Below are 14,863 nucleotides of genomic sequence, written 5' to 3' on the forward strand. Positions count from 1 at the left end.
AAACCCAAAGGTATACAAAGGAAACTTAACAGCATCGGAAAGCGTATCTTCTAATAGGGTTGTCAGCTTGAAAAGTAGTTCTATAATGTATGCTTCCGGGAGTCTTGACAACGTAGACATGTGAAAGCAACGGAAACATGAGTGTGGGCGGACAATCAGAGATCTTTAAGTTGATTTTTAAGCAACTTTCTGTTGTCCAGTCAATTTCTTTTCACCACCATTGTGTTCAAAAGCTCTAATTATCGATGTAAGATGAAAAGCAAAACTCAATTTTTTTCAGCGGATTCACAGTCAAGTTAACAGGTGGTATTAATAAAACTTCTGCATTAATAAAACTTCTCTACCAGTGGAGTAGTTCGAGTGTCCATTACAGATCCTTCGGCACTATAAAACTTTTTAACCTTGGAGTGAACTATCAGAAGGCGCTGTCACCTGTATCTTATCTGTAATCGACCTTCTCTGCTGATGTAAATCGTGTAAGTCTTCATTTACTTTTTCAGAAAGGAATGAGCCCAATTTAGAACAGAGTGTCGGATGTGAAACTACTTACATATAAAGTTGCAATAAGATAAGATCTTAATATATATTCACTCGACAGAATGTGATCGGTTGAGTAAGAGAACTTTGTTCATGTTCTTTGACTTCGGGAAATTACATTTCGAGAGAACTGATAATAAATCATTCAGACTGGTACTATATATGTCGGCTAAAGGGAAGGGCATGCTGTACTTGCCACCCGCCATGCTTCGTGCAGCCTCTGCTCTAGTCTTGTGCCTCGTGGCTGTGTGTCTGGCGATACCCAGCGGAAGCAGGCACTGGCGCACCGCTCATGACCGAGTAGTCGGTGGCAGTGATGCCAACATTTCCGACTACCCCTACTCGCTGCAGCTGATGGTTAGCGGTGAATTTTACTGCTGTGCGTCAGTCATCGGCGCAAACTGGGTGCTGACGGCTGGACACTGTCTCGAAGGCGTCACAACCGACATACTGAGCTTCCGGGCTGGTACTTCCACGCGAGACACTGGCGGTACAGTCCATAACGCTCTCACTGCTATTTCACATGAGCAGTACAATACCTACACTCTCGACTACGACATTGGAGTTGTGCAGGTGAGTCACTCGTATTTCCTGGCACCATTATTAGACAGCACAGATTTGTTGGTCCATTTACAGTACGCCTCATTGAATTAATGAAGAAGGCAACACTTAACTTCCTTGAAATAAAAGTGTTTAGGTAATGTTGCAAGAGGAAGTTAAGGACGCTCATGAAACCCACTTTTGTTGAATTGTTTGGTGATATCACATGCTTCCTTGGTGTCACTGATGGTCCATTACGAGTGTGATACCAACTGGGAGAGCTACAATTACAAAGGTGTATAGTTTAGAGGTGGACAACGTTATGCAGCTTCGCTACTGCAGCCATAGCACGCGCACAGGATGTCTGTTCCATAGTAATGGATTTTTGTGGGTGGGCGAAAACACGAAGGAGGGCAACGAAAATGGGAACAGAGAGGCGAAGCAGGAGGGGAAAGAAGAAGAAGAATGGAAGGAATGGAGGGCACTAAAGTGGGGTGGAGTGGAAATATTTGAAAGGATAATGTGAGGAGACTTTCCGTGCCACCGATCTCACCCTTTTACAATCACACTTGAATCTTATCTTCGTCGTCCAGTTCACGTCACTCTGATAATGCCAAATAAGCGAATGCCTACGGTAAGGATGCGATTTTGCGGCCTTTAGTTTCTCACTTGGCTTTGCTTTGATCGCCAATGAAAAAATTAAAAACGAAGAAGTGTGGTTTTGAACTGTATGTTTGGAATGTTTTGCATTGTATCATACAAAACAAATGATGAAGCTAAGTAGCAGTTAGAATTTTAAAAAAATGGAGTGATGTCTGCTGTGGAGGTAGGGAAAGAGGGGCAGAAGGCTAGAAGTCAAAATTTGCTACCTACCTCGGTCACTCTTGTTGCGTCATAGAGGACATAACACACTCGAAGGCATCTTCACGTAGGGGTCTACAACCTAACGTTACAGTACACATCTGTTGTCTGCTGGTGGAATCCAGAACGGAGAGTTCCAAAATATCGTCCAGGTCACCCCTTGCAGTTTGGACAACAGAACTATGATATCATCCCTGGGACAATGTTTGTTCACTGTCCTAATGGTTTCTCCTAGCCCTGTACCATCATCACAGTGTTCTCCCAACGGGAATGTGTAGAGATTGATAAGATGCTCTCGGGTCTGATACTAACTGCTGCATGCATCCCTTGTCTATAAACAACAAATGAGACATAAAATAATCCGTGGTGTCGTTCGACACTACAGTGATTGTCTGTGTAACTGGATAAGATGTTGGATGAGATACGGAACTTAGGCCAGTAACTACCTGCTCATCAACCTATAATCATTTAATAAAGATGATTTACATTTCACAAACTGAAAAGTACAAATTATTATTACTTCAGTATGATTATTAGTTATTTTTTGTTTATGCATTATTTAAGTAGAACTGTAGGAATATCGTCCATCGTCAGACGATAGCAGTCACAGATACACAGAGACCCGTTTCAGACTTCTCAAAATCTATGATAACGCTATAGACAATGAAAGGACAGTACCACTAACTGTAAACTGGCAGCTAGCAAGTGCTCTCTCACCAATCCGAGTCCACGTAGTTTCACTATCTTACGCTCCGTACCCTTGCCTCCTCCAGCTGAGCTAGCTATCCGTCTGTAATGTTCTCTCCATGAACGAGGTGTTTACCTCTAACCCTTGGTCGTTATTACTTGGAACATTAGCAACCAAGTATGTACCACCTGCTCTCTCCAATAGACCTTTGTCTACGTCATCCGATATTTGCCAACAAATATTCATACAGCCATATTTCTACTGTAGAGAGAAATGCTCAACTTATCTCCAGTTTAATTTCATGAAAGTTATGAAGGTACATTCCATTCTTGTCACATACCTTAACACGAGACTCGTCAAAAACAGAAATGTTGACAGTATTGTCCTTTTTACTGTTTTATCTTTCAGTGTCCTTCTAATCACTTTTCCGTGTTAATATACACGACTGTATCGTTTAGTTCATTGTTAATGTTGAGTGACTTTCTTTCAACTCATTTGCTATACATTGCGCTGGGCAGCCTGCAGCTAATATCACAAAATATTCTCAGCCTGGTATATGCAAACGATGTTTATGCGTAAATGTCAGTAGAGAACTGGAACTATACACAATGACATTTTTACTCTTCGGTGGATTGTGCGCTGATATGAAACTTCGTGGCAAATTAAAACTGTGTGCCGGACCGAGACGCGAAATCGGGACCTTTGTCTTTCGCAGGCAAGTGCTCTATCACTTGCCCGCGAAAGGCAAAGGTCCCGAGTTCGAGTCTCGGTCCGGCACACAGTTTTAATCTGCCAGAAAGTTTCATAACTAGAACTATGTCGTAAGCAATATTTCGAATTTTGTCCTGTATTCACAGCCTAACATAAACAGTTAGCCGTAGTTCTCGTTATCGACACGACAAGCGTAGAGGGCCACCACTGATGGCTAGGCAAAATCTGACTCTCGTCACTTAACATAGCTATGTAACAATGTGTGCTTCTGCAGTTTCGTGAGTATAATACAGATTTGTTCCATTAATAGACAGTTAGAAAAGAGGTACAGAAGTAACGTGTTTGCTCAAGAAGTTAATATCATTTTGTCGAACCTCTGTAGCTAGCTGTTTCCAAAGAACACTTTGTATAGTTAGCGTTTTCTGATGGCTAACGTGACCGATATTGACCTTCTTATTTCCTTCTCGTTTCCAAGATCTCTGGGTCATTTCCGTTGGGAGACAACGTCCAGACAATCGGCCTGCCTGCTGCAGACTACGACCCACCTGGGGGTCTCGCTGCCACACTGACCGGCTGGGGCGTGCTTATAACCAACGGTCCTCTACCAGACGTGCTGCAGAAAGTCGACGTCAACGTCATCGACAGGGAGACGTGCCAGAGCATCATCAACTCGATAAGCAGGGTGAGAGACCTGTCCCACGTGTCTGAGCGCATGATCTGCGCCGGAGAGGCGGGGAAGGCTGCATGCGGTGGAGACTCCGGCGGCCCCCTGGTCAGCGGAGGTACGCAGATCGGCATCGTCTCGTGGAAGATGAGCGGCTACTGCGAGAAAGCGGGCTCCGTCTACGCCAGTGTGGGCAGTCTGCGCTCCTGGATCGCAAGCAAGACCAATATCTAATGGTCCGTTACGTTTCACTTATGAGCTCAAATTGGCTGTGGTAAATACATAACCTGAACTTCAAGAACTTTAACTAAATAGTTCACAAGATTCCTATCCAAGCGCCAGGTCATCCGCAGTGATACAAGAGAAAGACTGAGTCCTTCGATGGAAATCATCACCCTCACTCAAACTCTCTATATAATTCCATTATTAAATGGATTAGTAAATATGAAACGTAGCTCTTTTTAATATCGAAGGGTAGACACTCTTACAAGTAGGTGGATTTTAAAATGTTGAGTTTATCATTGACGTCCACTATCCCTAATTATACTCGTAGCTCTATATTTATTAGTTCAAATGATTAACGAGGAGAGGGTGAAGATGTAATGAATGAACTGAAATAAATGTATTTTCCTATATAGATATAAAGTAGATTTTAAAAATAGTATACTGTAACATTTTATAATTTGTCATCAAACTATGCACCTAAGAGATTAGAAAAATTTGCTTTATTTGGTACTTCATTAAATGGGGATGTTACAGTTTTCATAGTGGCAAACTAAAAGCTGCACTTCTAAAATTTTAAAGCAAGTGCCGAATTAGGTACTAACACATGGGACTTATTATTCGATTTTATGTGGTCACGATTTGTATGTAGACGTCATCATAAAACTATTTAATCTTTATAATACAAACCATATCTGTAGTCTTGATTAAAATAATTCATTTTTCATTTGAATTAAGAACAACTGGAAAACTAGACTGAAACTTGTGGGCACAAATTACATTGTCACTTAATGCAAGTGCTATAAATGTGCATTTGACTTTTTTAAAACTTGTATCCTAGTATGTAATTTTGTTTTCACATGGATCCACTAACTCGATATAGACGTGAACATTGCCCGTTATGGTCTGTACAATTTCCATTTTGATTTGCAAATGGGCAAGTTTCACCTTCATAGTCATTTTCAGACATCAGTAAAACCCAATCAAAACACATACATATAGTAAAAAAGTAATATATATAAAAACAACAACAAGGCCATATTGACAATTTAATGTACTAACCGAGAAATTCGGCGTTGTTTGTAGCTGAACGTCCACGCCCGTACCACGCAGCGTCTGGACTACTAATTAACGTTTATGAAGTCATATCTCCTGAACTATGTGTCGCACAATGAAATATTTTTGGCTAGATTCAGCGGTATATGGGGATACTGTCTGCGATTTTTTTGTGAATACAGTTTGTAGCAAAGAAGTAATAAATTTAAACGTCGTACATTATGCGGAAGTTTTTGACGCATCTCATTGTTTATAACACCACATCTAAATTCTGTGTCTTACAATGATATAATTGTGCACTTAAATTCAGTGGTAAATATACATTCTGTTCGTAAAGTATGTTGCGAATACAATTAGTAGAAAGACATGTTCAATTATAACGCCATGCCTCATGCGTTACTTCTACTACACGAAAATCGGGAAAGTAGAAAGCGACCAACTTTTTTCTTTCATCATTTTGTAGATGTTCCCAGCGAGAATAAATGGTTCAAATGGCTCTGAGCACTATGGGACTTAACATCTATGGTCATCAGTCCCCTAGAACTTAGAACTACTTAAACCTAACTAACCTAAGGACATAACACAACACCCAGTCATCACGAGGCAGAGAAAATCCCAGACCCCGCCGGGAATCGAACCCGGGAACCCGGGCGTGGGAAGCGAAAACGCTACCGCACGACCCCGAGCTGCGGACGAGAAAAAATGTTTCGTAAAAGTTTGAAATATTGTGTAACGTTCGTTGCAAGTCGCTAATTGCGGTAGTTCACTGATAGTGGATGGTTAAAGTCTGGAAATTAACGCATCGCGGGCTAGACTCCTTTTTCATCCTAAACCCATCCCTTTTATGATTCTTATCCCTGCAGTGAGTGTCAATTGGCAGTGAGGTATATGTGTACCAAGTATGTATGTAAGCAGTTCACTGGTTCAGGAGTAAAAAAAAAAAAAAAAAAAAAAAAACACACACACACACACACACACACACACACACACATACACACACACACACACACACCTCCTTTTCTATAATATGTATGGATGATACGTAAGTACCAGGATACATGTAACTCCCACCTAAGATATTGCAATATATGTAGCGTGCCAAACAATCCATATGCGAATCCATTCAACACTGAAATGGTAGGTACAAAATAGCGACAGAATTTCGTCATAACTTACATACGTATTGAACGAGAGGCCACTGAAAAACAACACAATATCATACACCAACATCAAATTTATTTCCGTTGTACGTCCACAAGCAGGCTGAAATAGAAAACAGCTGCCCCAACGTGTAACAAAAATATTCTCAAAGACTTTAATACGCATCAATTTTTTTTATCGACAATGTATACATTACAGATGGCACGCATTCAATGCATCTTGATGAGTTAACATACCTTCTTCTATAAACAGAGAAACAAAATTTTCGTACTTTGTTTATGGTCAAGAATATTACTCGGAATGTAGTATAATGATTGATCTGGTACGTGCTACAGACAATGGTGGGAGCACAGACATTCATAACTAGACTAGCAATACTGTATACAGTAACTTCGGTGTCACTGAAGCCAACACTCAAAATCGCAATATGGTGACGAGCGCAAAGGACGTGTAAATAGCAGTGTATTTGGTGATAAAGGATTCGTAAGAAATGGAGATAAGCTAATGTAACTATGTTATCTTTAGTGTTTTGGCATAACGGTCAAGACCACAAATTTAAGGGTCCCGAGAAGAAAAAAATCGGAGAGCGTCAAGTGGGCGGAAAGCGCAACATGATGCATGATTGGCTGCAATTTTTCGTAGGTCATACGGACGATACAGGGAAAGATACGTGTCTCAGTGCAAACATAGCTGGAAACAACTTGCTTACTTTTAGTGTAGTGCTGTATGTAGGCCTAAATAATTGCATTACAGTTTGTCTTGTCTGAAATACCGATAGCGTTTAAATTGTAAAAACATATTTATAAGTTTGTAATAAACCTGATTTTAACAGACGTGACTTAATGATGAGTTTCAACAATGTTTCATAAAATTCAGTTTCTCTTTGAATAGTGTGCTCGGTATGAAAAATCTCCTGTAAGTATTACGTCCTATTCATAAGAAGTGTCTTTATTCATACGGGTGATCTTACGAAAACTATAACCTGCTTGAAACTTGTGTAAATGTAACTTGATGTTCTTCTCATAACGCAATGGTACAATATATACGTTAAACTCAAGTAGTACATAAACATTTACTCAACCGTAGAACTTGTTCAGACCACCTCGCAAACCTACGTCACTTCGTTTCAGAAAATCGTCGTAGTACCACACAAAAACTTCCGGACACCGCCATATTACCTTACCAAACGTAAGGCCTCAGTTATAGATGCACCTTTGTCAGTCCAGTAATGAACGTCTGTGGATGACAGTCAGGTTTGAAGTCAGAAATCTTATGTATTCGCTTGTCTAACCTGTACCAGCGCCATGGAGATACAAAAAGAAGGGATATGTCATTACGTCACAAACTTCAAGCAGATGTGCATCATCTCAATTAGCCCAACCCGCAAAATTCACCGCTGTCATACTTCCCCATGGCGTCACTCTGATGTGCCTGACCCCAGCTTGAGCAGTCTTTGGTGCTTTGATTGTGTGGAGACTGTTGTTTCATCGAAAACGACAGCTTGCATTGTTTACGGCTGTAGGAACCAATCTTATCGTGGTCTAAAGTTTAAAGGAGCCATATTTCATTCGTAAGTGGAGCTGCTCAAGCAATATTTTCTGTTGTATACATCAATTATGGTTGCACTTTTATCGTAGTGATTTTATTTCACTCATTCGACATTAGATTTGCCTTAGTTATCTCACACGGGAAACTCATCGCTCCCCCCTCAGATTTAGTGGTAAGATGGCCCAGTGGGTAGCCCGTTAAAAACTGAACACAGATCAAGTATGAAAACAGGAAAAACTATGAATATAAACCAAACTAGAAACGGTCCAAGAAAAAGAATTGCAATAAGGAGCAGTTAATAACAATCATCGGTGTCGTGGGCAAGTGGTTATGGTGTTGGGCCGTGGAGAGGGCGAGCTGTGTTGAAAACTTCCCCCTGCCATTTATTTACCTACTTTTTTCACAACATTATGGTCTGTCCGTCCTGGAATTGAAATGTTTGTTCTCTTTACGCATCCGCGGCAGTTGTCACACTGTACAATGGTTATAGAATATGAGTCATGTGGTAAGAAAACGTTACCGTCGAAAATAAAGGCGATGAATAGTGAGAGTTGGCGAGATACCACATACACGTCTCACAGAAATGAAAACAACAAGTAAACGGGTATGAACTATGTTACAACAGAGAAATTCAAGAATCAAAACTTCCAACACGGGACGCAGCTTCAGAAATATTAAAAATATGTTTTGACAGAGCACAGACAAACTGTGTGATCGTGAAACTGTTGCCGTCATTTGTTGCAGCTAATACGACAAACTGTAATGGTTTCATCATTTCCTTGGGAGTGATCACATTCAAATTCATACGAATACCTATATCGAGCAAGGAGGCATATCTCACTCTCTTACCAGACTTACAAATTAGGTGTGTAGATACAGGGTGTTTCAAAAATGACCGGTATATTTGAAACGGCAATAAAAACTAAACGAGCAGCGATAGAAATACACCGTTTGTTGTAATATGCTTGGGACAACAGTACATTTTCAGGAGGACAAACTTTCGAAATTACAGTAGTTACAATTTTCAACAACAGATGGCGCTGCAAGTGATGTGAAAGATATAGAAGACAACGCAGTCTGTGGGTGCGCCATTCTGTACGTCGTCTTTCTGCTGTAAGCGTGTGCTGTTTACAACGTGCAAGTGTGCTGTGGACAACATGGTTTATTCCTTAGAACAGAGGATTTTTCTGGTGTTGGAATTCCACCGCCTAGAACACAGTGTTGTTGCAACAAGACGAAGTTTTCAATGGAGGTTTAATGTAACCAAAGGACCAAAAAGCGAAACAATAAAGGATCTGTTTGAAAAATTTCAACGGACTGGGAACGTGACGGATGAACGTGCTGGAAAGGTAGGGCGACTGCGTACGGCAACCACAGAGGGCAACGCGCAGCTAGTGCAGCAGGTGATCCAACAGCGGCCTTGGGTTTCCGCTCGCCGTGTTGCAGCTGCGGTCCAAATGACGCCAACGTCCACGTATCGTCTCATGCGCTAGAGTTTACATCTCTATCCATACAAAATTCAAACGCGGCAACCCCTCAGCGCCGCTACCATTGCTGCACGAGAGACGTTCGCTAACGATATAGTGCACAGGATTGATGACGGCGATATGCATGTGGGCGTATTTTTACCTGGACGGCTTCGTCAATAAACGGAACTGGCGCATATGGGGAACCGAAAAGCCCCATGTTGCAGTCCCATCGTCCCTGCATCCTCAAAAAGTACTGGTCTGGGCCGCCATTTCTTCCAAAGGACTCATTGGCCCATTTTTCAGATCCGAAACGATTACTGCATCACGCTATCTGGACATTCTTCGTGAATTTGTGGCGGTACAAACTGCCTTAGACGACACTGCGAACACCTCGTGGTTTATGCAAGATGGTGCCCGGCCACATCGCACGGCCGACATCTTTAATTCCCTGAATGAATATTTCGATGATCGTGTGATTGCTTTGGGCTATCCGAAACATACAGGAGGCGGCGTGGATTGGCCTCCCTATTCGCCAGACATGAACCCCTGTGACTTCTGTCTGTGGGGACACTTGAAAGACCAGGTGTACCGCCAGAATCCAGAAACAATTGAACAGCTGAAGCAGTACATCTCATCTGCATGTGAAGCCATTCCGTCAGACACGTTGTCAAAGGTTTCGGGTAATTTCATTCAGAGACTACGCCATATTATTGCTACGCATGGTGGATATGTGGAAAATATCGTACTACAGAGTTTCCCAGACCGCAGCGCCATCTGTTGTTGAAAATTGTAACTACTGTCATTTCGAAAGTTTGTCTGCCTGAAAATGTACTGTTGTCCCAAGCATATTGCAACAAACGGTGTATTTCTATCGCTGCTCGTTTAGTTTTTATTGCCGTTTCAAATATACCGGTCATTTTTGAAACACCCTGTAAAAGCCGACACGGTAGCTCAGCGTGTTCGGTCAGAGAGCTGGTTGGCCTCTCTAATAAAAAACTGAGTGGAAGGATCAGCAAACTAACTTGACCGGATGTCTTGTGACATCCACAACGACCAAATACAACGACCAACAACAAACAAAATGAAAAAAAAAACTGTCATTATGTCCGCCCCCGGTAGCTCAATGGTCAGCGCCACAGCATGTGGCCCGGGTTCGATTCCCGGGTGGGTCGGAGATTTTCTCCACGCAGGGACTGGGTGTTGTGTTGTCCTAATCATCATCATTTCATCCCCACCGCCGCGCAAGTCGCTGAAGTGACGTCAAATCGAAAGACTTGCACCCGACGAACGGTCTACACGACGGGAGGCCCAAGTCATACGACATTTATTTACTGTCATTATGCCTTACACCTCGCAGTTGCAAACGGACGTTACACCACGCGCACACACACACACACACACACACACACACACACACACACACACAAACTACAAGGGGTTGCTTGGTAGTCCAACACCCTAACCTCTTAACCACGAAGCCATTGTTATTCGCCCTCGCTCTATATTGCACCTCTCCTCCCTAGAAGCTTCACCAGGAACAGTGTTGTACGTAATCACAATACCAGAAGAATATTATGAAGTTTTATACAATTAAGATGGTTGTCTGTACCACAAACTGCGGTATACAATGATGAAACCAAAAGTTTTGATCACTTACCTAGTGATATAAGAAACCTGACAGACAGCAAAAAATTTTTTGTCAGAATTTGTCCTATTTACATTGCTATTTTCCTTTTAAATTCATACGCAACAAATCAGAAATAAGATGATTCTCAGATTGCAGTGTCTTACTATGGGCAGTGTGCAATCACGTTCACTAAAAGTGCGAGGTCTGAAATTCATTCCACAAGTTATAATTTTCGTTTCTGCACTAGTTTTTTCTTCACGTATTCAACAATGGCGGGATTTAAAACGAAAATTCGTACCAATCATGCCCCTTGCCTTGACCAATGACTTTGCAGTAAAATATGAAGTCTCCATCTCAGTGCGCTTCTCTTCATTCCAGTTTTCATGCAGTTCCTTTTTTACTACCACGCAACGATGTGTTGCAGACTAAGGGTCTGTGTTTCACACTACTAGATTTCCTTTGCCTATGCCACTCTGTATTTTACTTCCTTCTCCATCGTTTATTGTGTGTTATTTTGCTTACAAATTAGCAGAATTTAACTAAGTCGTCTACATTTTGAAGTTCCACTTGAGCAGCAGCTACAGATTCCAGTCTTGTGTCTCACTGGACAACAGCTAATGTGACATATAAATATTGTCTCCATTGTTTTTTGTAGTTGGAATACGCATGGTATCTGTTGTTACTGACTCAGCGCCACGCAGCACGGAATTTTAAAGTTCTCTGTCCATTTGGTAAGGAACGGCGATAATCGCGTGCTTCATTTCCAACATACAAGTACCATTGGTTACAAAGTCCTAGTTAAGTAACGATGACAGTAGCGTCAGTAACTGTGTGTTACAACCATTACGGAATATGAAACCCACACACCCTAAGATATATCTTAGGGTAATATCCCATTTTGCGTCCCCCAGTTTCTCCAAAACCCAAACTAATCCGTCCCCAGGTCCTCCTGTACCAGACATTTTATAGATGATTTTACAGCCATAGATCATCAAACTGAGGGTTCAGTAATTTTAAAATTTTCATTAGGCTATCTGCTTACGTGGGCACTAGGATTACTCTATTTTCCTTGATGTAATACTATACTAATTTAAAAGTCACGTGAAATTAATACGATGTTACAGTCGACTGAGGTAAAAAAATTACTACCAAAATTTAAGGCATAATTTTGTATGCACTGAGAAGTCCTTCAGTGATTTTGTTGAACTCACTACATAAGCCAGCGCTTCGTCCTCTGTAGAGGACTATTCCATGATGACAAACTGTCAGCGATGAGGGAGGATGGTAAGGTGTACTTCAAAGACTGTAGGTTAGGCCACTTTCAGATGTGGTAGTATGGAACAAAACAAGAAAAAAAGTTCAATAAAAATGATCTCGGCAATTCATAACCCAAGAGCTAGGAATTCTTGGTCAGTAGAAGAAATATATTTCATAGTAGCTATGATCTACAAGTGCTCAAAGTTCTTCTGGTATCCATTTCAGAGTCCATTTGTACTCTACGACTTCTTCTTATTCTGATTGATCCTATCTTCTCCAAAAACATTGCAACCGAAGAACTTGCTGTAGAAGAGGTGTATTTCACAATGTCGAAGATGAACACGTGCTTATAATTCTTCAGGTATTTATTATGTAGTTTACATGCCATGTTTACTGCCATTTTCTTGGTTCATGCTACCACCTCCGAAAGTTTCTTATCCTACAATCCTAGCAACAACAGTACCGGTACCCGTATTCCACTGTCATAGGTATGAGTACAATCATCGCTTACAGGTTTGACTCTGTCGTTCCTGGACCACAGCCCCTTGCCTGAAGTTAATGCATTTACCCCTCTCTATTACCACTGAGAGTTCGTAATATCATTAAGGAATCAGCCTGTACTTGCAGGACTACAGTAATTTTCTACGTTACAGCAAGCACTACGATTATGTGAAATAGTAACTCTTTATAGTACTGTGTCCCAGGTTGACGTCAATTACTTCCGAAAGGTTAGGACGGATTCCGTATCAAGATAGAAGCTTGTAAAAAAAAAGTTCAATTGTCACACTTTTTAACTACACGCCTTAAAATTAGCTGAAAGTGAACGTATTGTTACATACTGGACCTGGTATTTAAGTAGAACTGTTAATCACGGCAGGTACACGACTGAAGTTGTATAAACGCCCTTCGAAATAGATATTTTCCGTCCGAAGCACCTTGACGCCAGCTGCACTTCAGGACCAAACATCTGCAGTCGCTGCTCGTACGGCCGTCCATCCAGAGTCTATTAAATTATTTAAAGACTCACTCCGCCTACCGACTCTACTTCCCGTTTATTTCTGTCGTATGGAATGACGTAGTCTACAATTACAACGGCAATCCGTACAGTATCAACCGCTTACTAACTAATGCTTTTATTCATCCATATTATTATGTCTCTTGGTTTTCAGAAGGTGAAACTAGAAACCCTTTATTACTAAATTGCTATACACGCAATGTTTTCTTGTTAGACGTTATCGTTTCATTCATACGGTGAGAACCATTCGCCATGTTTTCGTCAGCCGTGTGTAACATTGTGCTGCTACCTGACAAATCTTATCGCTTTCGTTTCTGCTTCACTGTCATAGTCCCCAGTCATCATAGGAAACAGTTCATATGGCGTTGTGTTAGTGTTGAAACGTCCCCTTTTGAACAATTATACAAGACTGTGCTTTGCATTGTGAAAGTTTAAGATTGCTTTGTATTCATTCAAAAAGTCTACTCCCAATATAATTTCCGTCGACAATAATGGAACAATAAGAAAGTTCATAGAGAAGCTGTGGCTTTGACCAAAGAATTCTAAGTTGGTTTGTTGGCGTACATCTACACTTTTTCCAAAGATTGCACCTTGTAATTTAATCTTACGTAACGGAAGTGTGGGACAATCGTTCGATTTGTTGCATTTGCTAAAAGCTGTTTCACTAATTACTGAAATGGGACTGCCAGAGTCAAGTACTGCCGTAAATTTTACGTCATTTACAGTAATGTGAATCACAGGATATGCAATGTTGTTATGTTTTACGTCGTGTTCCTGGAGTAAGATGTCCCTAATGTCTTCCATTTTTACGTAATTACTAGCTACGGCAGCTGCGTCGTCAGTTTCATAAGTACGTTTTGTGGCTGCCAGCAGTGTGAGTCATTGCCTATTGTCTCTGTTGGCGCGCGTCGTTATTGGGATTTGGAGACCTAACATCTACAAATTCACCGTGACGAGAGGGCCCTGCCCTGTTTAAATCCCGTCAGTTCTGATGCAATTCAGGTCTGTCGTTACGATCACATCGTCTGTCGTCATGTCGGTAGTTCCTGTAGTTTCTTTCTTGTCGGTTAAGTGGTGGAGAATTTCTCCCTGAATCGTAACTGCGCACTGGACCGTTGCGTCTAAAGTTATTCTGGCTCCCTTGATAATAATTATTTTGGTTCCCAAATTGTCTGTTTCTTTGATTGTTTCTGTGATAGTCACTACTGCGGAGAGGTGATCTTTCCCTGTAATTATTACTACTCCGCCAACGGTTGTCATACGGGTGGTGTCTGTTTTGGTCACGATATATGTTGTGAGAATAGCCTTGTCGTGTCCAGTTTTTATTTCTTTCATCGCGGAATTGTGACAGATGTGACCTGTAACTGTTGTGCTCCTGTTTCCGCGTTCCCCGATTGTCAGTGTCAATTTCCAGTTCTTGTAACAGTCCCTGAAAAGCCTCAATGTCTTCTTTGCAACGTCCTGCTAAAATAATATGTCGTAAATGTTCAGGTAATTTGATTAAGCA

General features: G+C 41.3%; 1 protein-coding gene across 1 annotated transcript in view; it reads left to right on the top strand.

Moving 5' to 3' along the window:
• The first annotated feature begins 741 nt into the window (after positions 1-741).
• LOC126484787 (trypsin alpha-4-like) overlaps positions 742-14,863 on the top strand; it is an 84,476-nt gene continuing 70,354 nt past the window's right edge. The window contains exons 1-2 of the mRNA XM_050108383.1: positions 742-1,110; positions 3,813-4,214. Of these exons, the coding sequence (XP_049964340.1) occupies positions 742-1,110; positions 3,813-4,214 (771 nt within the window). The remainder of the gene's footprint in view (positions 1,111-3,812; positions 4,215-14,863) is intronic.

This window comes from Schistocerca serialis, chromosome 6 (assembly GCF_023864345.2).
Source record: "Schistocerca serialis cubense isolate TAMUIC-IGC-003099 chromosome 6, iqSchSeri2.2, whole genome shotgun sequence".
NCBI lineage: Eukaryota > Metazoa > Arthropoda > Insecta > Orthoptera > Acrididae > Schistocerca > Schistocerca serialis.